Source organism: Scyliorhinus torazame, chromosome 10, assembly GCF_047496885.1.
Source record: "Scyliorhinus torazame isolate Kashiwa2021f chromosome 10, sScyTor2.1, whole genome shotgun sequence".
In the NCBI taxonomy this organism is placed as follows: domain Eukaryota; kingdom Metazoa; phylum Chordata; class Chondrichthyes; order Carcharhiniformes; family Scyliorhinidae; genus Scyliorhinus; species Scyliorhinus torazame.
The window spans coordinates 79,297,439-79,324,904 of record NC_092716.1 but is presented as its reverse complement, the minus strand read 5'-3'; the positions used below and the strand labels follow the sequence as shown (position 1 = coordinate 79,324,904).

The 27,466-nt window shown below is 51.0% G+C and overlaps 1 protein-coding gene across 3 annotated transcripts in view; it reads left to right on the top strand.

The window, feature by feature from the left end:
• The window catches only part of dpep2 (dipeptidase 2), a 96,413-nt gene that overhangs the window by 53,175 nt on the left and 15,772 nt on the right, over window positions 1–27,466 (top strand). For 2 of the 3 annotated variants that reach the window (XM_072518280.1, XM_072518279.1), the window contains exons 7-10: window positions 2,597–2,773; window positions 4,412–4,496; window positions 11,229–11,304; window positions 11,385–11,520. In XM_072518280.1, coding sequence (XP_072374381.1) covers window positions 2,597–2,773; window positions 4,412–4,496; window positions 11,229–11,304; window positions 11,385–11,520 — 474 coding nt within the window. The remainder of the gene's footprint in view (window positions 1–2,596; window positions 2,774–4,411; window positions 4,497–11,228; window positions 11,305–11,384; window positions 11,521–27,466) is intronic. The other variant, XM_072518281.1, reaches the window with a different exon arrangement.

Sequence of the window (27,466 nt, the reverse complement as noted above, 5' to 3'; positions counted from 1 at the left end):
ACCCGGCTTCAAATGGGTTGGCAGAGCGCGCAGTGCAGACATTCAAAAGAGGCCTAAAGAAGCAGTCTTCCGGATCAATGGACACGAGACTGGCTCGCTTTTTGTTTACGTATAGGACCACCCCCCATGCGGTGACTGGGGTAGCTCCCGCAGAACTCCTAATGGGCCGGAGACTTCGCACCCGCCTTAGTATGGTTTTCCCGGACATTGGCACGAAAGTACGCCGCACACAAGAATGGCAGGGACAGGGATTTTCTCGGCATCGGCCGATTCGGCAGTTTGCGCCCGGTGACCCAGTGTTCGTTCGGAATTTTGCTGGTGGTGCCCAGTGGGTTCCTGGCATAATCTTTCGCCAAACAGGTCCTATATCTTACCAGGTGCAAGCCCAGGGTTGTCTCCAGCACAAACATGTAGACCACGTTCGGTCCAGAAGACTATCCCCTCCAAAGATTCCCCGCCCCCGGAGCTCATTTCTACAGCCGCAGAGACCAGAGACAAGGGAAGGTAGTCCTCACAATCTTCCACTGGTGCCTCACTCAAAGCCCGTGCAGGTCGTTACAGAACTGAATGGAGAGAGAGAGACGCTGACATGACGGAGGCAGCAGACTCTGACTCCGAGATGGAGACACAGGAAGCATCAGAGGGGGAATCCTCGGGTCCACGGGCCGTGGATGTACAACCATTACGCCGTTCATCACGGAAGAGCCGGTCTCCGTCTCGTTACAAGCCGCCTGATCCAGCGCCGCGTGCAAATGGTGTCCGGCCTGCGGCAAAACGAGTCCGACGCCCTCCTTCGCCAGGGTCTTCGGTGGATTCCTTGGACTTTGGGGGGGAGGGATGTTATAACCTGCCTGCTTACCATTGGCTGGGGACTAATGACAATCCCACAATCCTGTGGGAGTATGAGCTTCCCCAATGAGGGGGGGGGGGGGGTGGAGAAACCATTAGTAAACTCCAAGTATAAATAAAGCTGGCCAGTTTGGAACCAGCAGGAAGGAGTGTGCAGCAAGGGAAGTTGCTGCTGCTGTTATATATATATATATATATATATATCTGTTATTGTAAATAAATGTTATTACTTTGTATCCTTAAAACTCGTGCTGGATTCTTCGTGGCCCTCACAAAACCCTGGTGGCAGGGGTTCAGGAAATATGGCATGAAAGTTTGGATTTACTGAAATCTGTCATCATTGTTACACAGGGGGGAGAAAAACTCTCCTAGATGTATTACATTTATTTACAAAAACGAGGAACTGGGTGGCACGATGCATTCGGGGAGAAAGGACTTGCAAATATAACAGCATTCACATCTCCCAGACCTTCCTGAAGTGTAGTCACTGTTGCAATGAAGGAAACACAGTGGAAAATCTGTGCCGAGCAAACTCTCACAAACAACATAACAAGTGAACATGGCCAGTTGATCAGTTATTTAGTTATTGGCTGAGGGAAAAATATTGGCCAGGACACCAGGAAAAGCAAGGATAATGATAATTTATTTGTGTCACAAGTAAGCTTGCATTAACACTGCAATGAAGTTACTGTGAAAATCCTCTAGTCACCACACTCCGGCACCTGTTCGGGTACACTTGAGGGAGAATTCAGAATGTCCAATTCACCTAACAAGCACGTCTTTCAATTCACCAGGAGGTTGCCTGGGATAAAATGTTTCTGCTATGAGGAGAGACTGGATAGGCTGGGTTTGTTTTCCCTGGAGCACAGGAGGCTGAGGGCAGATCTGATAGAGGTATACAAAGTTATGAGATACATAGATAGGGTAGACCGTGAGAAACTTTTCCCCATGGCAGAGGTGTCCAAGACCAGAGGACATAGGTTTAAGGTGAGGAGTAAGTGGTTAGAATTTCTTCAGAGTTTCTCTCGCTTTGCTGCCAGAACTTTGGCACAAGTGCAGCCAAACCTCTGATGGCACTTCTAAACACGGGATATTATGACAACTCGCATGTAATGGGCTAGCTACTAGAACCAAGCCATTTATTCTTCTGATTTTATGAAAGGTGGCATGCTAGCATTGGGTGGCAGATGATTAAGAGTCAATATAGGCTCTTCTTGAAAATCGTGCCACTGAATCTTTTACACCCAGCTGATAGGATTAGACACTTGCACCTCAAAGAGGTTCAGAGCCAGCCCAGGCACAGGCTATGTTTGGTGACTGTAAAATTTCTATATGAAATGAGTTTGGGTCATCTAGTCCAGTTCCTACTGGGAAAGAGCCTATCACACTAATTGGTAACTTTGTTCAGATAGGCGTAAAGATCATTGATGGGACAGCTATAAAACTGTCACATTGGAACAGTACAAAGTGGTCACTTGAGTTGGGGCAGAGTTGTATGCTCATCTGGCTGGGGTATATCTGGCCGGGAGCGCTTGATGCCGGAACTGGAAAGTGTTTCATTCTCGATCGCACTTGCTGCCTTGTTGAACAATGAGAGAAAAAGTTAAAAGGCTAAAATGTTGAAAGCAATGCATTTAAAAAAAATCTAATTTCAGTTGTGCACTTTAATTGTAACATTAGTTTTACATGTGAACTTTCAATAAAAGGTACAGCACTAAACTTTGTCACTGCAATGTTAAATTGTTAGGAGGTTGTGTGGGAGATGAACCGACTGGGAATGATAGTAGATCTTTCGCACACTGCCAGTGACACAGCTAAAGCTGTCCTTCAAATCTCCAAGGCACCGGTTATATTCAGCCATTCCTCTGCTTTTGCCATCTGCAAGCATCGCCGGAATGTTCCAGATAATCTTCTTAAGATGATTGTAAGCAATTTAAACTCAACTCTTGTCTGTGCTTCCATTGAGTTATTGTTGATAGAACACATTAAATGATAAATTACTGATCTATATCATAGCCTTCCAGGAGCAGTGATGCACAGTTACACAGCAGAAGCTACCATTGCATGGCATCAGCAGGGATTAGAGTAAAGGATTATGTAACACGGAGGGTGGGAATTGCCTAACCATATTGAAATACAGAGTCAAGGGTCAATTGAGCTTGTTAACCAGCCAATTGATCCTCATAATATGCTGGCCTTACCACAACACGGTGGGCGTGGACAGTGGGCTGGGAATGGGCCGGCCATTTTGTAAAAGGTTTTTAAGAGGGTGGGTGGGAAGGAAGGGGGATCACTATCTTTGGGCATTGCCTTTTGTGCATTGGTAGGGGGCAGACTCCCTAAGATAGAACCCCATTCCCCTCTCTAAAGCACGTCATGCCCACGTCCTCCCCAACACTACCCAGCCATACCCCTGATTTAACTTGCTGTAGGATCCATTGCACCTTCTCCTTGGGCCTGCTTGCAGTCCTGGCAACACCCTCTACTACGATCCTGGTGCTGCCTGCATGAGTGACTGACCGGCAGCTCCCAAAAGTGGGACGTCCTCCATCAGTGAAAGATAGAGATCCCACTGGCAACAGGCAACGTAGCCTGCATGCAGTGCTTTATAGCTGTGGAATAGGCTAGAGTGGAGCAAGTCGGTGAGCTATTCAATCCCATCCCCCCCCCCCCCCCCCCCCCACCCCCCTCATAATATGCAGCCCACAGAATCAAAGCAGCTCAGAAGATAGATATTCTGCCTATTGAGTCCATTCCAGCTCTCTGTAGAGCAACCTGGTCAATCCCAATTCTCCTATTCCCGTAGCCCCGAAAGATTGATTTGCTCAAATGCCTGTCTAATTTTCTTTTGAAATCATTCATCGTCTCTGCTCCCATCAATCACACAGGTTCCAAGTCACTTTCGCTCAACATATAAAAAGCTTCTTCCCCACATCTCTCCTTATCTCTTGCCCAAAACCTTAAATCTGTGCCTACGCATCATTCTGCCATCAGACAATGGGTTACAGCTTTTCTTTGAATAACGTTATGTAAACCTGTCGGCAGATCTTCCCTAATCTCCTAAGGGAACAGCCTCAGCTTCTCCAACCTAATCCTGTAGTTAAAATCCTTTATCCCTGGAACCACCCTGATAAATCTCCTCTGCATATTCTGAAGGACCCTCACATCCCCCACAAAACACAGTCAGGTTTCAGTAACATAGTGCCCAATGTGCTATGCCACAGAGGGGAAGAATATGCTTTTGCGCTGACCACTTCCCTACACAGTGAGTTCCTGAGCCCAGCTGTGTTATCAGAAGGAAAATGTCAGATGGAAGTCAATATATCCTTTAAAATGAGCGAAGAAACGCCCAAGGAATTATACATGGCTGCCCTTATACCACTTTTAATGCCATGTTAAAGTATTGGCAGAAGCCTGGAACTGGGTTATCTGTGCCATCTCTGAGCTGGAGACTGTGTAGGAAGATCTGAAGATTAGTTAGAAAATAACTAAAAGTAAGGATGAAATAAGAAATGAAGTGTTCAGATCAGCTATGATTTTCTATTCCACGTTTATTTTTCAGAAAAAGAAAAAGGGCCTTGTGATGGTAAATTTCTACTGTGGTTTTGTGGCCTGTCAGAAAGTTTGCAATATTTCTAATGTTGCAGGTAACTAATTTAAACTGTTGTGCTGGGATAAAGAAATCGTGCTATGTTGATCTACCTCTCTGCTCTTTTAAAAGAGATAAAATCTTTAATGTTCTAATAATTTCAATAAACTTAAAAATTGTGCCTTTTGATGAAATAATCCTATTTTGCGCTTGTTCACAAAATGTTTCAGGGTGGAAGTACTCATAAAATGTTAAGGGGATGTGAAGAAAAGCCATCTTTAAAATCAAATCAGGCCACATCCTTTAAAGAGCAGAACAGAGCCCCTATCATTTACGTATTGCTAAGTTATATGTTTTTTATAAAGTGAATATGAATATATGTTCCTGATCAGATAGAGAATCGTGTTTGAGAATGTGGTAATACCAGGTATTGCAGTACCTGAGAGGTGGATGCCCATTGGCCAGACCTAGGAGTCTACCATTGGCCAACGTACGTAGCTCCGCCCTGAGAGGCGGGGTATAAGAACCAATGCCATCCCAGCAGCCCTCACTTTCTGTATCGGAGCTGCTGGGTACAGATCTAGTTGATTAAAGCCGATTAGTATGACTCTCCTTGTCTCAAGAGTAATTGATTGTGCATCAATTTAATCAGCTAGAACTTCTGAAGGGATGGACCTCTGCATCAAGCCGGAGTGCCTTCAGCTCAGTCCCCACGCAGACAACTCCGCTGGTATTTTTAAGCACTGGCTGGCGTGTTTTGAGAGCTTCATCGACACAGCCGCCGACACCCCCATGGAAAGGCAGAAGATGCACCTTCTACGCTCCCTGCAATCTACCCTCTGATCGAGGAGGCGGAGAATTATGCTATCACGCTGCTAGAAGGACATTACATCCGTCCCCTGAACCAGGTCTACGCCCGTCACCTGTTGGCAACTAGAAGGCAGAGCCCTGACGAAACACTGGAGGACTTCTATCGGGCACTACTAGTGCTGGGCCGGAACTGCGGCTGCCCGGCAGTCACAGGGAATGAGCACACGGAACTTTTAATTCAGGACGCTTTCGTGGCAGGTATGTCTTCGCCCGACATCCGCAGAAGGCTCCTTGAAATGGACACACTGGGCCTCACTGAGGTACGGGCCCTGGCAGGGTCCATGGACGTTGCGTACAAGAACGCACTGGCTTTTGCTCCCGGGCGCACGGCACCCCTCTGGGCTGCGTGGCACCCCGTCGCGGCAGCCCCCCCAGACTTTCCCGCTAACCCCGCAGGCCTGCGCCGCTAGACGGCCCGTTTTCACCTCCGGCCAACGCTGCTTCTTCTGTGACCAGGCGAATCATCCGCGCGCGCTGCCCGGCCCGCACCGTCACCTGCAAAGGGTGCGGCAAGAAAGGCCACTATGTCGCGGTCTGCCAGGTCCCCGCCGTGGCAGCGGTCACCAGCGACTATCACCAGCCTTTGTTCCAGGTCCCGGCCGTCCAAGGCCCACCGCCACCCTCCTACTCACAGGCAACGTGCGACCCACGGGCGTGGCCATTTTGCCCCCCCCGGCCACCACGCTGGGTGGCTGGGCGCCGCCATTTTGTCCCTCGCCGATGCCGTCTTCTGTATCCCCGGACTCCATGTGCGACCTGTGGCTGACGCCATCTTGGATGGGGCCTCAAGCCCCCAGCGCTGCCGACTCCATGCTGCCTGACCGGAACTCCCCCTTGCTACAGCTGGCCTCCGTTACCCTGAACCAGCCTCAAGCCCCCAGCACTGCCGACTCCACGCTGCCTGACCGGAACTCCCCCTTGCTACAGCTGGCCTCCGTTACCCTGAACCAGCCTCAAGCCCCCAGCACCGCCGACTCCACGCTGCCTGACCAGACCTTCCCCTTGCTGCAGCTGGCCTCCGTGACCCTGGACCAGAGTCGGCCCCGGACGCTAGCGAAAGCCACCACAACGATCACAATCAACGGCCACGTGACGTCGTGCCTGATCGACTCCGGGAGCACGGAAAGCTTCGTCCACCCCGACACGGTAAGGCGCTGTTCCCTTGTCACCCATCCCATAAACCAACGGATCTCCCTGGCCTCCGGGTCACATGCAGTGGAGATAAAGGGGTTCTGCCTAGCGAACCTCACTGTCCAAGGCAGGGAATTCCGCAATTTCCGCCTGTACGTTCTGCCGCACCTCTGCGCAGCCACCCTCCTTGGGCTGGATTTCCAGTGCCACCTGAAAAGCCTAACTTTTAAATTTGGCGGCCCTATTCCCCCCCTTACTGTCTGCGGCCTCGCGATCCTTAAGGTCGAACCGCCTTCCCTGTTTGCGAACTTCACCCCGGATTGCAAACCCGTCGCCACCAGGAGCAGACGGTACAGTGCCCAAAACCGGACCTTCATCAGGTCCGAGGTCCAAAGGCTGCTGAAGGAAGGGGTCATCGAAGCAAGCAACAGCCCCTGGAGGGCTCAAGTAGTGGTGGTAAAGACCGGGGAGAAACATAGGATGGTCATTGACTATAGCCAGACCATCAACCGGTTTACGCAGCTGGACGCGTACCCTCTCCCCCGTATAGCCGACCTGGTAAACAGGATTGCGCAATACAAGGTCTTCTCCACAGTGGATCTCAAGTCTGCCTACCACCAGCTGCCCCTCTGTCTTGGGGACCGCCAGTACACTGCCTTCGAAGCAGATGGGCGGCTCTATCACTTTTTAAGGGTTCCCTTCGGTGTCACGAACGGGGTCTCGGTCTTTCGGCGTGAGATGGACCGAATGGTTGACCGGTATGGTTTACGCGCAACGTTCCCGTATCTTGATAACGTCACCATCTGCGGCCATGACCAGCAGGACCACGACACCAACCTCCGAAAATTTCTCCAGACCGCGCACCTCCTTAATTTGATCTACAATAAGGAGAAATGCGTGTTTAGCACCGACCGTCTAGCCATCCGAGGCTACGACGTGCGAAATGGAGTCATAGGCCCCGATCCTGAACGCATGCGCCCCCTCATGGAGTTCCCCCTCCCTCATTGCCCCAAGGCCCTAAAGCGCTGCCTCGGCTTCTTTAGCTATTATGCACAATGGGTCCCTAATTACGCAGACAAGGCTCGACCCCTGATCCAGTCCGCAACCTTCCCCCTGTCGACGGAGGCCCGCCAGGCCTTCTGCCGCATCAAAGCGGACATCGCAAGAGCCACGATGCGCGCCATCGACGAGTCCCTCCCTTTCCAGGTCGAGAGCGATGCGTCCGTCGTAGCTCTGGCGGCCACCCTCAACCAAGCGGGCAGGCCTGTGGCTTTCTTCTCCCGTACTCTCCATGCTTCCGAAATTCGCCACTCCTCGGTCGAAAAGGAGGCCCAGGCCATAGTAGAAGCTGTGCGACACTGGAGGCATTACCTGGCCGGCAGGAGATTCACTCTCCTCACGGACCAACGGTTGGTGGCGTTCATGTTCGACAATGCACAGCGGGGCAAGATTAAGAACGACAAGATCTTGCGGTGGAGGATAGAACTCTCCATCAATTACGAGATCTTGTACTGTCCGGGGAAGCTAAATGAGCCTCCTGATGCCCTGTCCCGCGGCACTTGTGCCACAGCACAAGTGGACCGCCTCCGATCCCTCCACGAGGACCTCTGCCACACGGGGGTCACTCGTTTCTTTCACTTCGTTAAGACCCGCAACCTGCCTTACTCCATCGAGGAGGTCAGGACAGTCACCAGGGACTGCCAAATCTGCGCGGAGTGCAAACCGCACTTCTACCGGCCAGAGAGGGGGCACCTGATAAAGGCTTCCCGTCCCTTTGAACGCCTCAGCATGGATTTCAAAGGTCCCCTCCCCTCCACCGACCGCAACACGTACTTCCTTAACGTGATTGACGAATACTCCCGGTTCCCATTCGCCATCCCCTGCCCGGACATGACCACGACCACCGTCATCAAGGCCCTCCAGGGTATCTTTACACTGTTCGGTTTCCCCGCGTACATACACAGTGATAGGGGGTCCTCCTTCATGAGCGACGAACTGCGTCAATTCCTGCTCAGCAAAGGCATCGCCTCCAGCAGGACGACCAGTTACAACCCCTGGGGGAACGGTCAGGTAGAGAGGGAGAACGGAACGGTCTGGAAGACCGTCCTACTGGCCCTTCGGTCCATGAATCTCCCAGCCTCCCGCTGGCAAGAAGTCCTCCCAGTGGCCCTTCACTCCATCCGGTCGCTGCTCTGTACTACCACAAACGAGACACCTCACGAACGTCTCCTTGTCTTCCACAGGAAGTCCTCCTCCGGGACCTCGCTCCCAACCTGGCTAGCGACACCCGGACCAGTCCTGATGCGGAAACATGTGAGGGCGCACAAGTCGGTCCCGTTGGTTGAGAGGGTCCACCTGCTGCATGCCAACCCCCAGTACGCCTACGTAGCGTTCCCTGATGCCCGCCAAGACACGGTCTCCCTTCGTTACCTGGCGCCCGCCAGAGCCCCACGCGCAACCGCACCATTGCCCCCACCCTCCCCGCAGCACCTGACTGGAGGGTCAGTACGGCCGCCACCCCTACTCAGCGCCGAACAGGCACTGACGCCCCCTACAGGCGCTCCTCCCCCCTGCCCACTTTTCGCCCCAACAGCGCCGCCTAGGGGTGACAAAGCTGCCAGGGAGGAAGACACCACATTCCCGTTCCCGGAGCCACAACCGCCGGGGCCTACACCAGGATCACCGCCGAAGCCCAGACGCTCCAGAAGGATGACCAGGCCACCCGATCGTCTGATTGCTGCACCATAAAACAATAAAAACTTTCTCTGTTACCCTCGACATCATGGTACCTGCAATACCTGGTCCTACCATGCAAAAGACGACAGTAACACTGCCCATCACCCCGCTGGGTTCTTTTTTTAACAGGGGGTGAATGTGGTAAGACCAGGTATTGCAGTACCTGAGAGGTGGATGCCCATTGGCCAACGTACGTAGCTCCGCCCTGAGAGGCGGGGTATATGAACCCATGCCGTGCCAGCAGCCCTCACTTTCTGTATTGGAGCTGCTGGGTACAGTTCTAGCTGATTAAAGCCGATTAGTATGACTCTCCTTGTCTCACGAGTAATTGATTGTGCATCAGAGAGATTCGCACAAAATGAATAGCTCAGGAATATGTAAATCAGCTCAGATTAGATAGAAACATTGGGAGGATATTTCTCATTTCTAGGCAGAGTGGCACAGTAGGTGGACAAAACAGCTTGGAAGTTGCTGGCCCCAAGGGCAGCTTCCCCCACTGTAGTGTTAGGGACATATAAAAACTAAAGGGTAGGTACCATGGCGCCATGCTGGTGGGGCAAGCACAGCAACATAGGGCTGGATTCTCCGTAGCCCCGTGCCGAAATCGGGGCCGGTGCGGGAAGGAGAATCCACTTTCCCACCGTATCGGGCCCGGCATTGGTTCAGCGATTCTCCGGGCCCCGAAAATCGACGTGACCGTGGAGTACGCCGTGCCGCCGGGCGGCCATTGCCAGATGCCCGCCCAGCAATCCTCCGCTCCCGACCGGCCGAGTTCCCGATGACGTGGAACTAACCACCTATTGCCAGTCGGGATGCATAGCGTGGCGGCTGCAGACTCAGTCTGCGGTCACCGTGGTCGGGGGCAGGTAAATAGGAGACCGGGGGGGGGGGGGTGGGGGCCTTGTAAGCGGCCGGCGATTAACTGTGCGGGGGTCGAGGCTTGGGCGTCCGGCCGATCGGAGGGTCTCTTTTTCGGTGTGGCTCCGCGGTCCAAGTCCGCCATGGCACGGTGCAGCCTCTGGAGGACTCCAGAACCTGAAGTGCGGGGGCCCGTATCCACGGCACTAACTGCGAGGTTCACTCCGGGTCCCTGCTAGCCCCCTGCAGGGCATCGAATTCATTCAACTTTTTTGGAAGGAATTTCTGGAGTAAAACCCCACGGTTTTCCGCCGGCGTGAGGACATAGTCTCAGTTTGGGAGAATCCAGCCCATAGTTCTTAAAAGATTGGGGTTACCCTTAAAAAAAATAAAATAGACCTCGTTCCACCCACCCACCCCGCACAGAACACAGCCAGTGCGTGGAGGGTGTGCCTGGATAGTGCCAGGGTACTGCCCGGGCATGATCCTCTCCACTCTGGGGACCTGCACGTGCGTTCTGCTCACCTGGTGCACGTTGTGGGGGACCTATTGTGATTCGTGTCGGTGTGAATGAATCAACAATTTAACAGTCAGTGTGGGGGCGGGGGGTGGGGTCTGCTCCCGAAACCCATCTGAAAACAGGAGCAGAAAATCCCCCCCCCACCGCCCCATAGAAAGATTTAGGAAACAGAAGGTGGGCCATTTGGTCCATTATGTGTGTGGCAGCCATAAAAGAGCTAACCAATCTAAACCCAGCTTCCAAAGAAACATAGATGTGCCTGAGGCGCGAGGCCTCTGCAGATCAAATGCTGTGAAAGATAAATGATGGGCCTTAATGAATTACTGGGACCACCTCTGCCCTGATGCATTGCTGGAATAAGTGAAGAGCAGAGCTTTAAGCAGCAACTGGCATTTGCCGAGCTTCCGTCCTTACAGAGCTGTAAATACACTGGGACTTTCTCACAAGGTCAGCCGCAAATCAGCTTAAATCGACAGACAAGCAAAATAAAAATCTGAACTTCATGTACTCCACAATGGACATAAAGCAGCATGTATTTTGTTTTAAAAAATTTAATTGCTATTGATTTCTTTGCAAGAACAACTTGAATTTTGAACCTCACTGAGGAAAAAAAATAGGATAATGTTGAAGCTTCCTGTTCAGAGTCGGTGTTACAAATTGTGCCTGCTGTTACAGATCATTTCGACTACATCAAGAAGATTGCTGGTTATAAGTCGGTTGGAATCGGTGGAGATTATGATGGGGCCGTTTGGTTTGTATGCTGTGTTATTCCAAATGTTATTTCTTTTGATATGCTGTCTAATATTTCCTGACATTTGTGGTGGGTTGCAGGTTCCCCCAGGGTCTAGAAGATGTGTCAAAATATCCTGCACTAATTAAGGAATTGCTGAGGCGCAAATGGACAGCCGGTGAATTAAAAGCCGTACTGCGAGATAACTTTCTCCGGGTTTTCGGCAAAGTTGAAGAGGTAAGAAAGCCAAATATGAGTGGGTGGTGGGGTGCGTGTTACCTTACTGCCGCTGGTGTTTGTGTTAACTAAATAATGTGTGGTCCGAGTTCCTCTGGAGAAAGTATTGGGAGTAAACCTCAACAATGAAATCATTCCTTCCAATTAATTCCTTCCCCACCCACGCCCGTCCTGCCACCCACTGGGACTGGACCTCAGCCATGTTAGGGAATGAAATAAGCCATTTTCCTCCAAGTGCTCAGCGCAAGGTGGTATTTCCAGCGGCTTAGTGCCAGCCTGTTGTCAGGCAGTGAGAAATTAACAAGCACTTGCTTGTGAAAGAAAATAACTAAGATAATGGGATAGTAATACAACGGGGGCAATTTTCCCATCGCCTTGCACCCGGTGCCAATCCCGTTGGGTTGGGAGCGTCATGGGAGAGGTCCAAACTTTGCTTCACGCCAGGCGCAAAACCATGCATGAGTCACCCCACCCGTGGTGCCCGGCGTGGGCTGGGCATGATCCAGGTAATGATATTTCAGTGATCATAACCAGTGGACTGGTCAGTATTTAAAAACTCTGCGACCAGCCTGAACGAGTACGCCACTACAGTAACTGACTTCATTAGTAAGTGTTTAGAAAACTGTGTTTCCCAACCAGAAACCCTGGATGAACAGGGATATTCACTGCTTGCTGAAGTCTAGGTCTGAGGCGTTCAAGTCAGGCGACCCTGATCTCTACAAGAAAGCCAGATATGATCTAAAGAAATCCATCAAAAGATGCCAAAAGACAGTACCGGACCAAGCTCGAGTCCCCGGCTAGCCACACAGATCCCTGCCATCTATGGCAAGGTCTGCAAGACATAATGGGCTACAAGATGAAAGCATGTAAAATCGTTGGCTCCAACGCACCCCTCCCTGATGAACTCAACGCATTCTATGCCCGCTTTGAGCAAGAGGTCAGCGAGAGCGAGCCCTTCATTCCAGAAGCCTCAGATGAACTTGTACCTGAGATCACCACTGCAGACGTCAGAGCAACCTTCTCGAAGGTCAACCGACGGAAAGCCACTGGCCCGGATGGCATACCCGGACGAGCACTCAGGTCTTGCGCGGATCAGCTGGCGGGGGTATTCGTAGACATCTTCAACCTCTCTTTACAACAATCTGAGGTCCCTATTTGCTTCAAGAAGACAACCATCATCCCTGTACCAAAAAAAAGTCAAGCAGCGTGCCTTAATGACTCGTCCAGTGGCTCTGACATCCATCATTATGAAGTGCTTCGAAAGGTTAGTCATGGCACAAATCAACTCCAGCCTCCCGGATTGACTTGATCCACTACAGTTCGCCGAATGCTGCAACAGGTCCACAGCAGATGCCATCTCCATGGCCCTGCACTCTACCCTGGAACATCTAGATAACAAAGACACCTATGTCAGACTCCTATTAATCGACTACAGCTCAGCCTTCAACACCATCATTCCTACAAAACTCATCTCCAAACTCTGTGGCCTCGGCTCCTCCTTTTGCGACTGGATCCTGAACTTTCTAACCCACAGGCCACAATCAGTAAAGATAGACAACAACACCTCCTCCACGATCATCCTCAACACCGGTACCCCACAAGGCTGTGTCCTCAGCCCCCTACTATACTCCTTATACACCTATGACTGTGTGGCCAAATTCCCCTCCAACTCGATTTTCCAATTTGCTGATGACACCACCGTAGTGGGTCGGATTTCAAAAAATGACGAGACAGAGTACAGGAATGAGATAGAGAATCTGGTGAACTGGTGCGACGACAATAATCTCTCCCTCAATGTCAACAAAACGAAGGAGATTGTCATCAACTTCAGGAAGCGTAGTGGAGAACATGCCCCTGTCTACATCAATGGGAACGAAGTAGAAAGGGTCGAGGGCTCCAAGCTTTTAGGTGTCCAGATCACCAACAGCCTGTCCTGGTCCCCCCATGCCGACACTATAGTTAAGAAAGCCCACCAACTCTACTTTCTCAGAAGACTAAGGAAATTTGGCATGTCAGCTACGACCCTCACCAACTTTTACAGATGCACCATAGAAAGCATTCTTTCTGGTTGTATCACAGCTTGGTATGGAGCCTGCTCTGCCCAAGACCGCAGGAAACTACAAAAGGTTGTGAATGTAGCCCAGTCCATCATGCAAACCAGCCACCCGTCCATTGACTCGATCTATAATTCCCGCTGCCTCAGAAAGGCAGCCAGCATAATTAAGGACCCCACGCACCCCGGACATACTCTCTTCCACCTTCTTCCATCAGGAAAAAGATACCAAAGTTTGAAGTCACGTACCAACCGACTCAAGAACAGCTTCTTCACTACTGCCATCAGACTTTTGAATGGACCTACCTCATATTAACTTGATCTTTTCTCTACACCTTGTTATAACTGTAACATTATATTCTGCAGTCTCTCCTTCCTATGTACGTTATGCATTGTTTGCAGAGCATGCAAGAAACAATACTTTTAGCTGTATACCAATACATGTAACAATAATAAATCAAATCAAATCAAATCCATTATGCTCATCTGAATATGCGTGGCAGGGCTGAGGCCCCATTCTCCCGGCTCTCGGGAGTCACTGGCCACAAGGCCACACCCGGGAACTGATTAGTAATGATCTCCGCAAGCAGAGCCAGACGTGATGGTCACTCTGAGCGTCTCGAAGGTGCTTGGAGCCACCGCGTGACGGAGACAGGGCAGGACAATACCTGCCGCTCCCCCTGGCGCCTGGCTAAATGGCAGTGCTAACGTGACACTGGCAGTGCCAGCCTGACACTGCCAGGGTGTTAGGAGCACTGCCAGGATGCCATGTTGGGAATGCAAGGGTGTTAGGGGCACTGCCCAGGTGACAGGCTGGCAGTGCCAAAGGTCAGGGCCTGAGGGGAGGCCATGACCATGAAAGGGGGGTTGAAGGGGGATTATGAATGGTGGTCAGGGTGAAAGGGGGCTATGATGGGGCATCATGAGAGTTTAGGGAGGTGAAAAGGGGGGTACTGAAAGGGGAGGGCCCTAAAGGTGGAGAGACCCTCAGCGACCCCATGGTGGGGGAGACGGTGCAGGGGTGATGCCCATGTCTGCAGAGGGTCGCACTATCCATGGTAGGGGCCCCCAAGCTCGCCTGGAGTTTGGCGCACCCTTCCAAAATGAGACCCCGATCTCTGAGGAGGCAGTCTCGCCGGTGAGTTCAGCTCCCACTGCAGAAAATTTTCAAAGTGTGGACTTGACCAGGGAGAAACCCCCGAAGCCCCCCCAAAAATGACCATGGGCGGGAATTACTGACCACTCTGCCACATGTTTTTCGGTCTACAGTCCCAGTGTATACCCTAAAGGATTTCCCATTGACTGCACCCTTTGTCACCGGGAAACCTGTCCGCCGACGTGGGACCAGAATTTCCCACCAGCGTGGAAGGCCGGTAAATTCCGCCCCAAGTGTCGGTGAATCTAGGTCTGGATCTCACCCAAAATGCCGGCGGCAAACACCCTGCTAAACTCACCCAGAATGAAGTTCAGTCATTTTTAGGGTGACTCGCCCAACATCACTTGTAATTCACACAGGAAGTATAATTTTGATTTTGCTCTCATCTTTCTAGATATCTATCAATCTGGAAACACCAACTGCATTTGTCAATAAAACTAAGTCGAAATTCACGTTTAATTATTTATGAGCAAGAATTTGGGGGAGGGTCTGACGTAGAAAGTTATCCACAAGCATAATTTTAACATGAAAGTCTGATTCAACCCAAAACTTTCTGGTTGGAATTCTGCTGTGGTCGGGATTTCCTTTTCCCACTGACAGCACACCCCGGCCCGTGTGTTTCCCACTGGCGTGGGATGGTTACAATGGGGAATTTCATTGACAATCAGTGGGAGGATAGAATCGTACTGCCAGCGAATGGGACGCCACTGAGAAATGCACGGCTGGGGACTGGGGAATCCAGCCCTCTAATTGAAATGAAATGAAAATCGCTTATTGTCATAAGTAGGCTTCAAATGAAGTTACTGTTGGGCACGTTTCTCGGCAGTAAAGACATGTATTCATTGGTACATGGCTGTTTCTTTTGGCCTCGGCGAGGAACACCTCAGCGAGGCCGCACTTTAGCTGAGCTTGCCAGTGCAGGAAGACTGCTCGCAGATTGGGGTGCATTTTTAAAGGTAGCCCCGATCTTTGGACCCTTCTCAGTGACCCCACCAAAACCTCCCCTGGGTGGCAGTACCAAGGTGCCAGCAGGAGTGCCTGGGTGCTACCCTTCCCAATGCCTGACCACCCAGGGTTCTCCAATGGCCTGGGAGACCTCCGCCACCCCCCCCCCCCCGCCCCCCAAGTGCTGTTACATCTGGTCCATGTTTGTGTGGACCAGTACTAAATGGCGCCCTGGCAAGGTTTGCTAGGGGCAGCTGGTGAATCCCGGGGTTCTAATGGCTCATTTAAATATGTATTTCTGAATCTCTTCCAGCGAGAGCGAAATCCAGATCGCGACGTAATCTCGCGAGACTTTTCAGCCTCGTGAATCTCGCGAGGGACCCACGCGAGATTCAACGGACTCATCCTGACACCAAGTTGGGTGTAGTGAGGCCGCTTAATCACACCCGATAGGTCAACATTTCCCTGCAAACATGGGCGTCATTCTCCGACCCCCCGCCGGGTCGGAGAATGGCCGTTGGCCGCCGTGAATCTCCGGTACCGGAGATTGGGCGGGGGCGGGAATCGGGCCACGCCGGTTGGCGGGACCCCCCCCCCGCTGGATTCTCCGGCCCGGATGGGCCGAAGTCCCGCCCAGAAAATGCCTGTCCCGCCGGCGTAAATCAAAGCTGGTATTTACCGGCGGGACCAGGCGGCGTGGGCGGGCTCCGGGGTCCTGGGGGGGGTGCGGGGCGATCTGACCCTGGGGGGTGCCCCACGGTGGCCTGGCCCGCGATCGGGGCCCACCGATCCGTGGGCGGGCCTGTGCCGTGGGGGCACTCTTTCCCTTCCACCTCCGCCACGGCCTCCACCATGGCGGAGGCGGAAGAGACTCTCCCCACTGCGCATGCGTGGGAAACTGACAGCGGCCGCTGATGCTCCCGCGCATGCGCCGGTAAACTGACAGCGGCCGCTGACGCTCCCGCGCATGCGCCGCATTTCCGCGCCAGCTGGCGGGGCAACAAACGCCATTTCCGCCAGCTGGCGGGGCGGAAATCCCTCCGGCGTCGGCCTAGCCCCTCAATGTTGGGGCTAGGCCGCCAAAGATGCGGAGCATTCCGCACCTTTGGGCCGGCGCGATGCCCGTCTGATTGGCGCCATCTTTGGCGCCAGTCGGCGGTCATCGCGACGTTGGGGAAGAATTTCGCCCCATATGTCCATCTTAGAATTATCTTAGTTCTTGCTTCATTGGAAGAAGGGTGAATAGCATGAGATGGACTATTTTAGATTTCTAAATTAAATGGCTGTAGCCCTAACTGGAATTATTTTATGCTCAGTAAGAATGAGTGAAATGGCCGCTTTGCAATTGGCCATCCTTTTCTCTCCCCTCATACTCACTTCTTTGTTGCTATTGGGAGAATAACATTTTTAAAAATGAAGAGAAATAATTAATTTCTAAGTGATAATGAGGGTTTCATTTTCAATAAAATTAAGGAACCCCCCCCCCACCACCACCACCACTTCCTTTGATTCAGGGCCATGTTCATTATAAATTCCAAAGTACTGGAGCAAAGCACCAAAAAAAGTCAAAAATAAAACTTTTTCTGGGTAAAATGGGAAATAATCCCAGATATTTCCTCTCGGAAAATGAATACGCTGTCTTCAACACCTGACGATTTGGGGTTTTTGTTTGTTATAATATGAGTGAACGAATGCTACCGAAATTTACACAGTAGAAAAAGGTCATGCGGTCCAATTGGTCTACTTTGCACGTGGGTTTCTTTGCACTCTTTATTTCACCCTATCAGCATAATGTTTGGTTGCTCCTTCTCTCATGTTTGCATTCAGCTTCCTCTTAAACATGTCTGTGCTATTCAGCATAACTGCGCCTTATGGTGATGAGTTCCACATTCCAACCACCCTCTGGGTCAAGAGGTTCTCCTGAACCCTCTATTTGATTAATTGGCTGGGTACTTACATTTCCATTACATAGAATTTACAGTGCAGAAGGAGGCCATTCGGCCCATCGAGTCTGCACCGGCTCTTGGAAAGAGCACCCCACCCAATGTCAACACCTCCACCATATCCCCATAACCCAGTAACCCCACCCAACACCAAGGACAATTTTGGACACTAAGGGCAATTTATCATGGCCAATCCACCTAACCTGCACATCTTTGGACTGTGGGAGGAAACCGGAGCACCCGGAGGAAACCCACGCACACACGGGGAGGATGTACAGACTCCGCACAGACAGTGACCCAAGCCGGAATCGAACCTGGGACCCTGGAGCTGTGAAGCAATTGCGCTATCCACAATGCTACCGTGCTGCCCCTAAAATGTCTGCTGAACCTACATGTCTGCTTCCCACGTCATTTTCCAAATACTGTACTATAGCAGACTTACATTCAGTGTCATTTCTGAGTACTTAGCTTTTTGGACACTGTTAATGACTTTTCGCTCATTTTCTATGCCGGATTGGATGCTGAAAGAATCCTTTGTGATCAGGTTTAGTATTTTGACAGTTCTCCCTCCTTTCCTACGATGTTAATGACTGTTATGGTAAGAAACCTTTGGCCAATTGACAGGTTCTATAAACCTTGATAGAAATCTGCATTTGGAATCTGTCTGAACCAGTTAAAAAGTGATTCTCCTGATACCATTCAAGGTTTTATTCCTAGCAGGTCACATTGACCAGCCAGCATAGCTGACAGTGATTATTACTTAACATACATACAACGATTAATCAGGAAGATGAAGCAATGGTAATTTTCCATTACAGCCAGAGACAAGAATTCAAGACTGCACAGTGGTTAGCACTGCTGTCATTTGTTGCCCATCGCTAATTGCCCTTGGGAAGGTGGTAATGAGCTGCCTTAATATGATCAGCTCCATTTCTTTTTTTAAAAATATATTTATTAAAGTTTTTTAACACAATTTTTCTCCCTTACAAACAATAACCCCCCCCCCCCCCCACCCCTCGTAACAAAACAAAAACGAGAAATCGCGCAGAGCAAGATATATACATGGCAAAATTATATATTTACACAGCTTTGTACACTGGCCCTCACCCGTACGTGCCAGTTTCCCCAACCCTTCATGTTATCTCTTGCTCATCCACCCTCCCAGGCAGTCCCCCCCCCCCCCCCCGCCCTCCCAGGACGTCCCCTCCACCCCAAGGTTGCTGCTGCTGCTGACCGACCTTCCTCTAACGCTCCGCGAGATAGTCTAGGAACGGTTGCCACCGCCTGTAGAACCCCTGTGCAGACCCTCTCAAGGCGAACTTAATCCTCTCCAACTTTATGAACCCAGCCATATCATTTCTCCAGGCTGGGGGACTTCGCCTCCTTCCACATTAGCAAGATCCTTCGCCGGGCTACTAGGGACGCAAAGGCCAGAATGCCGGCCTCTTCCACCTCCTGCACTCCCAGTTCGTCCACTACTCCAAATATTGCTAGCCCCCAGCTTGGCTTGACCCGGACTTTCACCACCTGAGATATTGCTCCCGCCACTCCTCTCCAGAACCCCTCCAGTGCCGGGCATGACCAAAACATATGGACATGGTTCGCCGGGCTCCCTGAGCACCTTCCACATCTGTCCTCTACCCCAAAGAACCTACTCAACCTCGCCCCCATCAAGTGCGCTCTGTGGACCACCTTAAATTGTATCAGGCTGAGCCTGGCACACGAGGAGGAGGTATTAACCCTACCTAGGGCATCAGCCCACAGACCTTCCTCGATCTCCTCCCCCAGCTCCTCCTCCCATTTACCCTTCAACTCTTCTACCAGCGTTTCCCCCTCTTCTTTCAACTCCTGGTGTATTTCCGACACCTTGCCCTCCCCGACCCACACACCCGTGATCACCCTATCTTGAACTTCTTATGCCGGGAGCAACGGGAATTCCCTCACCTGTCGCCTCACAAAAGCCCTCACCTGCATATATCTAAAGGCATTTCCCGGGGGTAACTCGAACTTCTCCTCCAGTGCCCCTAGGCTCGCAAACGGCCCGTCGATGAACAGGTCCCCCATTCTTCCAATCACCACCCGATTCCAGCTCTGGAACCCCCCGTCCATCTTTCCCGGGACAAACCGGTGGTTACCCCTGATCAGAGACCACACCGATGCTCCCATTGCACCCCGGTGCCGTCTCCACTGGCCCCAGATCCTTAGCGTTGCCGCCACCACCGGGCTCGTGGTATATTTTGTCGGCGAGAGCGGCAGCGGTGCCGTCACCAACGCCCCCAGGCTCGTTCCTTCACAGGACGCCAGCTCCATCCTCTTCCATGCCGCCCCCTTTCCCTCCATAACCCACTTGCGGATCATCGCCACATTTGCTGCCCAGTAGTAGCTCCCCAGGTTTGGCAGCGCCAACCCTCCTCGGTCCCTACTGCGTTCCAGGAACCCTCTCCTTACTCTCGGGGTCTTATTCGCCCACACAAACCCCATAATACTCCTGCCTACTCTCTTAAAAAAGGCCTTAGTGATCACGATGGGAAGGCACTGAAACACAAACAGAAACCTCGGAAGGACCACCATTTTGACCGACTGCACTCTACCCGCCAGCGAGAGCGGTAACATGTCCCATCTTTTGAAATCCTCCTCCATTTGCTCCACCAACCTCGTCAGATTCAGTTTATGTAGGGTCCCCCAATTCCTGGCTATCTGTATCCCCAGATACCAAAAGCTCCCCTCCGCCCTCCTCAGCGGTAGGTCCCCTATCCCTCTTTCTTGGTCCCCCGCCTGTAATACAAAGAGCTCACTCTTCCCTACATTGAGCTTATAGCCCGAAAACTCCCCACGCTCCCTTAGAGTCTGCATGACCTCCACCATTCCCTCCATTGGATCCGCCACGTACAGCAACAGGTCATCCACATATAGCGACACTCTCGGACCACCCCCCTCCATTTATTAGACTCCCTCAATGACATGGCCAATGGTTCGATCGCCAATGCGAACAACAGGGGGGACAGGGGACACCCCTGCCTCGTCCCTCAGTACAGTCAAAAGTACTCCGACCTCCGCCGGTTCATCACTACTCTCGCCATCGGGGCTCTGTAAAGGAGCTTAACCCAATTGATAAACCCTACCCCGAACCCAGACCTACGCAGCACCTCCCAGAGGTACTCCCACTCTACTCGGTCAAAGGCCTTCTCCGCGTCCATAGCTGCCACTATCTCCGCCTCTCCCTCCTCCGATGGCATCATTATCACGTTTAAGAGCCGCCGCACATTGGTGTTTAGTTGCCTGCCCTTTACAAATCCCGTCTGGTCCTCGTGGATTACCCCCGGGACACAGTCCTCGATCCTCGTGGCCAGCACTTTGCATCCACATTGAGGAGCGAGATCGGCCTGTACGATTCACATTGCAGTGGTTCCTTGTCCCGCTTTAGGATCAAAGAAATTGTCGCTTCCGACATTGTTGGGGGCAGGGTCCCCTCCTCTCTTGCCTCATTAAAGGTCCTCACCAGTAGCGGGGCCAACAGGTCTGCGTACTTCCTGTAGAACTCCACTGGGAATCCGTCCGGTCCCGGGGCCTTCCCCGCCTGCATGCTCCCCAAACCCTTGCTCAGCTCCTCCAACCCAATTGGTGCCCCCAAACCAGCCACCTTTTGCTCCTACACCCTCGGGAATCTCAGCTGATGTAGGAATCGTCTCATCCCCTCTTCCCCCGCTGGGGGCTGGGATCTGTACAGCTCTTCGTAAAAGGCCTTGAATACCTCGTTTATTTTCATCGCACTACGAACCGTGGCTCCCCCTCCATCTTTGACTCCACCTATCAGCTCCATTTCTTAAAGGTACATTGCTTAAACATCCATTTCTTAAAGGTACTCACATGACACCTCCCCCCCCATAAAAAAAAACACCATCAACTTCAAGATGGTTTCATTTTTCACCTTTGCACCATCAATTAAGAAAGTAATAACACTTTACTGGTTCAAAAAAACAACACACGCAAACAGGTATAATAATTTAGTCCATTTTTTTTTTGTTCGTTCTTCTTCCTCCAACCGAAATCCTTCTCGATTTGAACAAGAAAGTCTCTGCACGATCCATCCATTCCTCTATGCCTCGGCATTTCTCTTTAAAGTTACATACTTCAGTTCAATCTGATCACAGCGTCCCTTGCAATTCTCCAATACATGCACATTGGTTATCACAACTTTCAGGCAGTCAAATACCTGTTGAAAGTCCGCTGTCCATTGAAATTTTCGACGTTTCTTAAGAAAGTCCATCAGTGGAGCAATCATGCTACAAAACACTTGCACAAATGTTCGATCAAATCCACTCATGCCAAGAAATCGCATTATTCCCCGTTGTGTCGAGGGTATCGGAAACTCCCCAATAATTTTCATTTTCACATCCCATGGAACCAATTGACCCTGTCCGATGATATGGCCAAGGAAAGTGACTTGGCCTTTTCCAAATTCACTTTTGACTAGGTTTATCACCAAACCCACCTCCTGAAGTCGATCGAATAACTCCATAAGATGTTTTAAATGTTCTTTCCATGTCTGGCTGAAAACTACCAGATCGTCGAAATATACTGCACAATTGGGTAATCCTGAAATGACTGTATTAGTTAACCGTTGAAATGTGGCTGGTGCATTTTTCATGCCAAATGGCATAACTTTGAATTGGTATATACCATCTGGAGTCACAAAAGCTGAAATCTCCTTCGCCCGTTCGGATAAAGGTACATGCCAGTAACCTTTAAGTAAATCCAATTTGGAAATAAAAGCTGATTGTCCCACTTTCTCAATGCAATCCTCCAAACGTGGGATAGGATAAGAGTCCGTTCTTGTAACTGCATTAACCTTTCCTCCTTTTGCACTGTAAATTCTATGATGATAATTACATTGGAAGAAGTTCAGAGAAAGTTCACTTGATGGATTCCTGGGATGAGGGGATTTGTTACGAGGAAAGGGTAGACAGGTTGAGCCTGTATCCATTGAAGTTTAGAAGAGTGAGAGGTGATCTTATTGAAACATATAAGATCCTGAAGGGATTTGATAAAATGGATGCCAAAAAAGCTGTTTGGCCTAGTAGGAGGAATCAGAACGAGGGTGCACAGTTTAAAAATACGGAGGGCTGGATTCTCCGATTTTGAGGCTATGTCCCCCACGCCGGTGTGGGAATGGTGGCATTTTATGACAGCAAAAATAGTGTAAAACAGCCACTCCGTTTGGTCGGGGGCTAGCATGCCGGCAGCGTAGAGCACCCGGCTCTTGTTGCCAATATGGCTGCAGAATTGGTGGGTCCCTGGCCATGAATGCGCACTGCGGCGGCCCGCAGCGGCCATGCCGTGCTACATTGCGCCGGCCGCTCGCGGACCCAGCCCGCGAAACCATCCCTCCCCTTTGGCCGGCTAGCGCACCCCGGACCACCCCCCTCCCAGTGCCCCCTGCCTGCGAATCGGCCCTCCTCCGATTGGCGGCGCTGGATGAGACCACATGCGACCGACGCCGTCGGGAACATGGCCGGTTGGGGGCGGAGCATCGGGGGGCGGGCCTCAGGCAATGTCCTGAGGCAGTCGATACGTCGTGTGGCATACTTTCCGAGTATGCTGCTTTGGAGGGGGCGGAGCATTGTGAAAGCGGCGCCACCCCCGATTTAGTTGGCAACTGTGATTCTGGCTGATCGCCGAACGCGATTTCGGCGACCAGAGAATCCAGCCCGAGTCTTCCATTTAAGATAGAGAGGAGGATAATTTGTTTTCTCAGACGGTCATAACTCTGTGGAACTCTCTTCCCCAGAAAGTGATAAAGGTAGGGTCATTAAATATTTTTTAAGGCGGAGTTAGATAGATTCCTGATAATAGTGTTGAGGCCACGATCTTATTGAATGGTGGAGCAGGCTTGAGGGACTGAATGGCCGACTCCTGCTGCTAATTCATATGTTCGTATGAGTCTAGGTATGCCCAATGCTGTTCTCAGTGTAACACTCAGTGGAATTGTGGATGTAAGATACAACAGTAGACTTTGGCACTGTTGAGTTACAGAGGGAAAAGTTAGTCAGGGCTCCTGCTCTTGATCATTATCCAGCAATTCTGAATGGCAAGGTCATATATGCGGCTATCATGTGAGGGCAAGGTTAGTTCAGATTGGTGTTACCATAGCTGAACACATGATGAACACACCGTCAAGATTGACACATGAAGAATAGGCGCTCGAGTGACTTATTTAGGTCTCTAAATAAATTCCTAGCAAGAAGTCAATATTTTCTGTGGCGATGTAGTGGGGTGGGGTAGGGGATAGAGAAAACTGGTAAGATCTCTCCCACTAGTATACTGGTTATGAAACAGAGCACATAAATTGAATGCTGTAAAAGCTGTCACTTTTAATGACTGTGTTGAATGTATTATGCCAATAATCCACCATTGTATTTGTATCTGTGCTGTTGCCCTTGTATCTGTATCTGTGCTATGCTGTTGCCCTTGTGGGCTCCTCCTATGGGCCATTGTATGGCATTATCCATAGGGGAACATGTTGGGGCCTGTATGGGCTCCTCCCCTTGAAGGGAGGTATAAAGAGCAGTCGACCTGTAGGCGGTTCTCAGTATTGGATCAGTCGCAGGCAGGCACTGTTCTAAGTTGATTAAAGCCACGGTTTACTTCTACTCTTGTCTCGAGTGAATTGATGGTCGCATCAATCACAAATACACATTCCCATCATTTCAAATTGCAGCAGTCCTGTAAACAAGTTTCGAGTGTCATATGTGTGCTATAGCTCTCCTCATTCACTTTCCCAAAGAACAATCTTCTGCCTGTCTCTGCTGCCTGACTGGGAGAGTTCACCAGCCAATGTTACAGTCAGGAAATGTTCTCCCCAATGACATTTTAAATGTGCTCTGTTCAAAATTGGAATCCAGAGCCCAGTTGAAGGGTAAGTGGATTGAACATTACTGTGAAACCAGTGGCTCGTTTCCTCATGGGGTGCTGACTGGTAACCGATAACTAATAACTTACTGTACATTTGATGAGGGGAGGGAAAACTCAGAGCATCAGGCCTAAAGCCTGACTCTCAGTCCACCTTGCATGGATAATACCAAAATGTATTTGTGGGTTTAAACCAAGTGGCCCAGATTAGAAATAAAGATAAAATGGCTGGCAGCAAACGGTATCCCTCTGAACTGACTCTGGCATCAGGGGAAGGACCATTGAAATAGAAATATCCAGCAAATAGTATTGGAGAAACTTTTAAAAAACAACAGCGATAACAGCGAGATGATTACTAATAAATCCAATAGGAAAATTAGGAGAAATTCTTAACTCGGGGTTGGGTTAGGATGTGAAATGAAGTATCACAGAAAGGGGCTGAGGCAAATGGTTTAACGCTTTCAAACAGATACTGGAGAAGTACATGAAGGAAAAAGAAACAGAAAGATATGATGAAAGCATCAGATGGGGTAGATGGAGCTGGAAGGAAACTTATGCGGAGTATAAATATCAGCGCAGACTAGTTCGACCAATGGCCTGTTTCCAGGGTGTATGCTCTATGTAATTCAATCTGAGTAATTGCTGTTCAAAATGCTTACCACTAAGATTCTTAAGACTAAGACAGAATACTAACATGATGCAGATTAGTATTTAGTGCAATACTGAAGGGACATTGTAGTGTCAGAGCCTTTCCGATGAAATGTTAAACCAAGGCCAGCTTATGTCTGGCTTAATAACTTGATAGACCGAGGCCCAGATTTTCACCACAACAGAGAAAATGGCGGAACTGCCTGAAGTCCCGCCCCCAAAATTGCACTTCCTATTTTTGCGGGGACGGGAATGTTTCACTTGTTGGCCATTGTTGCCTCCACTCTCGGCAGATTTTGGTAGCCTAGGAATGTGGACCCTGATGCAAGATCAATGACCACTAAAGCGAGGTTGTAGTCCAACTGAAGGCTTTAATAAGCTAGATGTTTCCCCCAGCAGCTCGGTACAGAATGAAGGCTGCTGGGGCGGCACGGGTTCTTATACCCCGCCTAGCAGGGTGGAGCTATTATACATTCTAACCAATAGAAAGCATACAGTTGCCACCAATGGTGATTTAGCTTATCAGGTACCGTAATACCTATAATAGCACATTCACCCCCTGTTAAAAAAAGAATCCAGCAGGGGTGGTGGCCTAAAACTACAAAACATGGTAACGTGGTATGATTAGTAATGGAGGTACTGTAATACCTCCGTACAGTGTTTAGTAACTATTTACAATTCTGATAGCTATGTACATTTGATGGTTTATATTTACAGTTTACAATTAAAATGAAGCAATCAGTCGATCGGGGGCCCTGGTCGTCCTCTGTGATCGTCGGAGCTTCGGTGGTGACTCCGGTGGAGGCTCGGGCGTCTGTGGCTCCGGGAGCGTGGCTTCGATCTCCATGGCAGCTTCGGCACCCCTAGACGCTGCTGGTGGGGAAAACGATTGACCTGGGAAGGAAGCGCCTGTGGGGGATGGCGGTAGGTGGGGGGGGGCCTAGACGGGGCCGGCGGAAGGACCGATCCTCCTGTAAGGTGCTGCGGTGGAGGGGAGGGTGGGACTGGTGGCTGGGATGTGCGTGGGGTTCCGGCGGGCGGCAGGTCCCGTAGGGAGACCGTATCTTGTTGGCCGTCGGGGTACGCCACGTAGGCGTACTGGGGGTTAGCATGGAGCAGATGGACCCTCTCGACCAATGGGTCCGACTTGTGCTCCCACACGTGTTTTCAGAGCAGGATGGGTCCGGGTGTTGCTAGCCAGGTCGGGAGCGAGGTTCCAGAGGAGGACTTCCTAGGGAAGACAAGGAGGTTCGTGAGGTGTCTGATTGGTGGTCGTACAGAGCTGTGACAGGATGGAGTGGAGGGCATCCAGGTGGACTTCTTGCCAGCGGGAGACTAGGAGGTTCCTGGACCGTAGGGCCAATAGGACGGTCTTCCAGACCGTTCCATTCTCCCTCTCTACCTGCCCGTTTCCCCGGGGGTTGTAACTGGTCATCCTGCTCGAGGCGATGCCCTTGCTGAGCAGGAATTGACGCAGTTCGTCGCTCATAAAGGATGACCCCCTATCACTGTGTATGTAAGAGGGAAACCCGAACAGTGCAAAGATGCTATGGAGGGCCTTGATGACGGTGGTTACGGTCATGTCGGGGCAGGCGATGGCGAATGGGAACCGGGAGTACTCGTCAATCACGTTCAGGAAGTACGTGTTGCGGTCGGTGGAGGGGAGGGGGACTTTGAAGTCCATGAGGCGTTCAAAGGGACCGGAAGCCTTTATCAGATGCGCTTTCTCTGGTCGGTAGAAGTGCGGTTTGCACTCCGCACAGCTTTGGCAGTTCCTGGTGGCTGTCCTGACCTCCTCGATGGAGTAGGGCAGGTTGCGGGTCTTGACAAAATGGAAAAAGCGAGTGACCCCCGGGGTGGCAGAGGTCCTCATGGAGGACTCGGAGGCGGTCCACTTGTGCGGTGGCACATGTGCCGTGGGACAGGGCGTCAGGAGGCTCGTTTAGGTGTGCATTATCAAACATGAAAGCAACCGACCGTTGGTCCGTGAGGAGAGTGAATCTCCTGCCGGCCAGGTAATGCCTCCAATGTTGCACAGCTTCTACTATGGCCTGGGCCTCCTTTTTGACTGAGGAGTGGCGGATTTCGGAAGCATGGAGGGTACGAGAGAAGAAGGCCACGGGTCTGCCCGGTTGGTTGAGGGTGGCCACCAGAGCTACGTCGGACGCATCGCTCTCGACCTGGAAGGGGAGGGACTCGTCGATGGCATGCATCGTGGCCTTTGCAATGTCTGCTTTGATGCGGCTGAAGGCTTGGCGGGCCTCTATCGACAGGGGAAAAGCTGTGGATTGG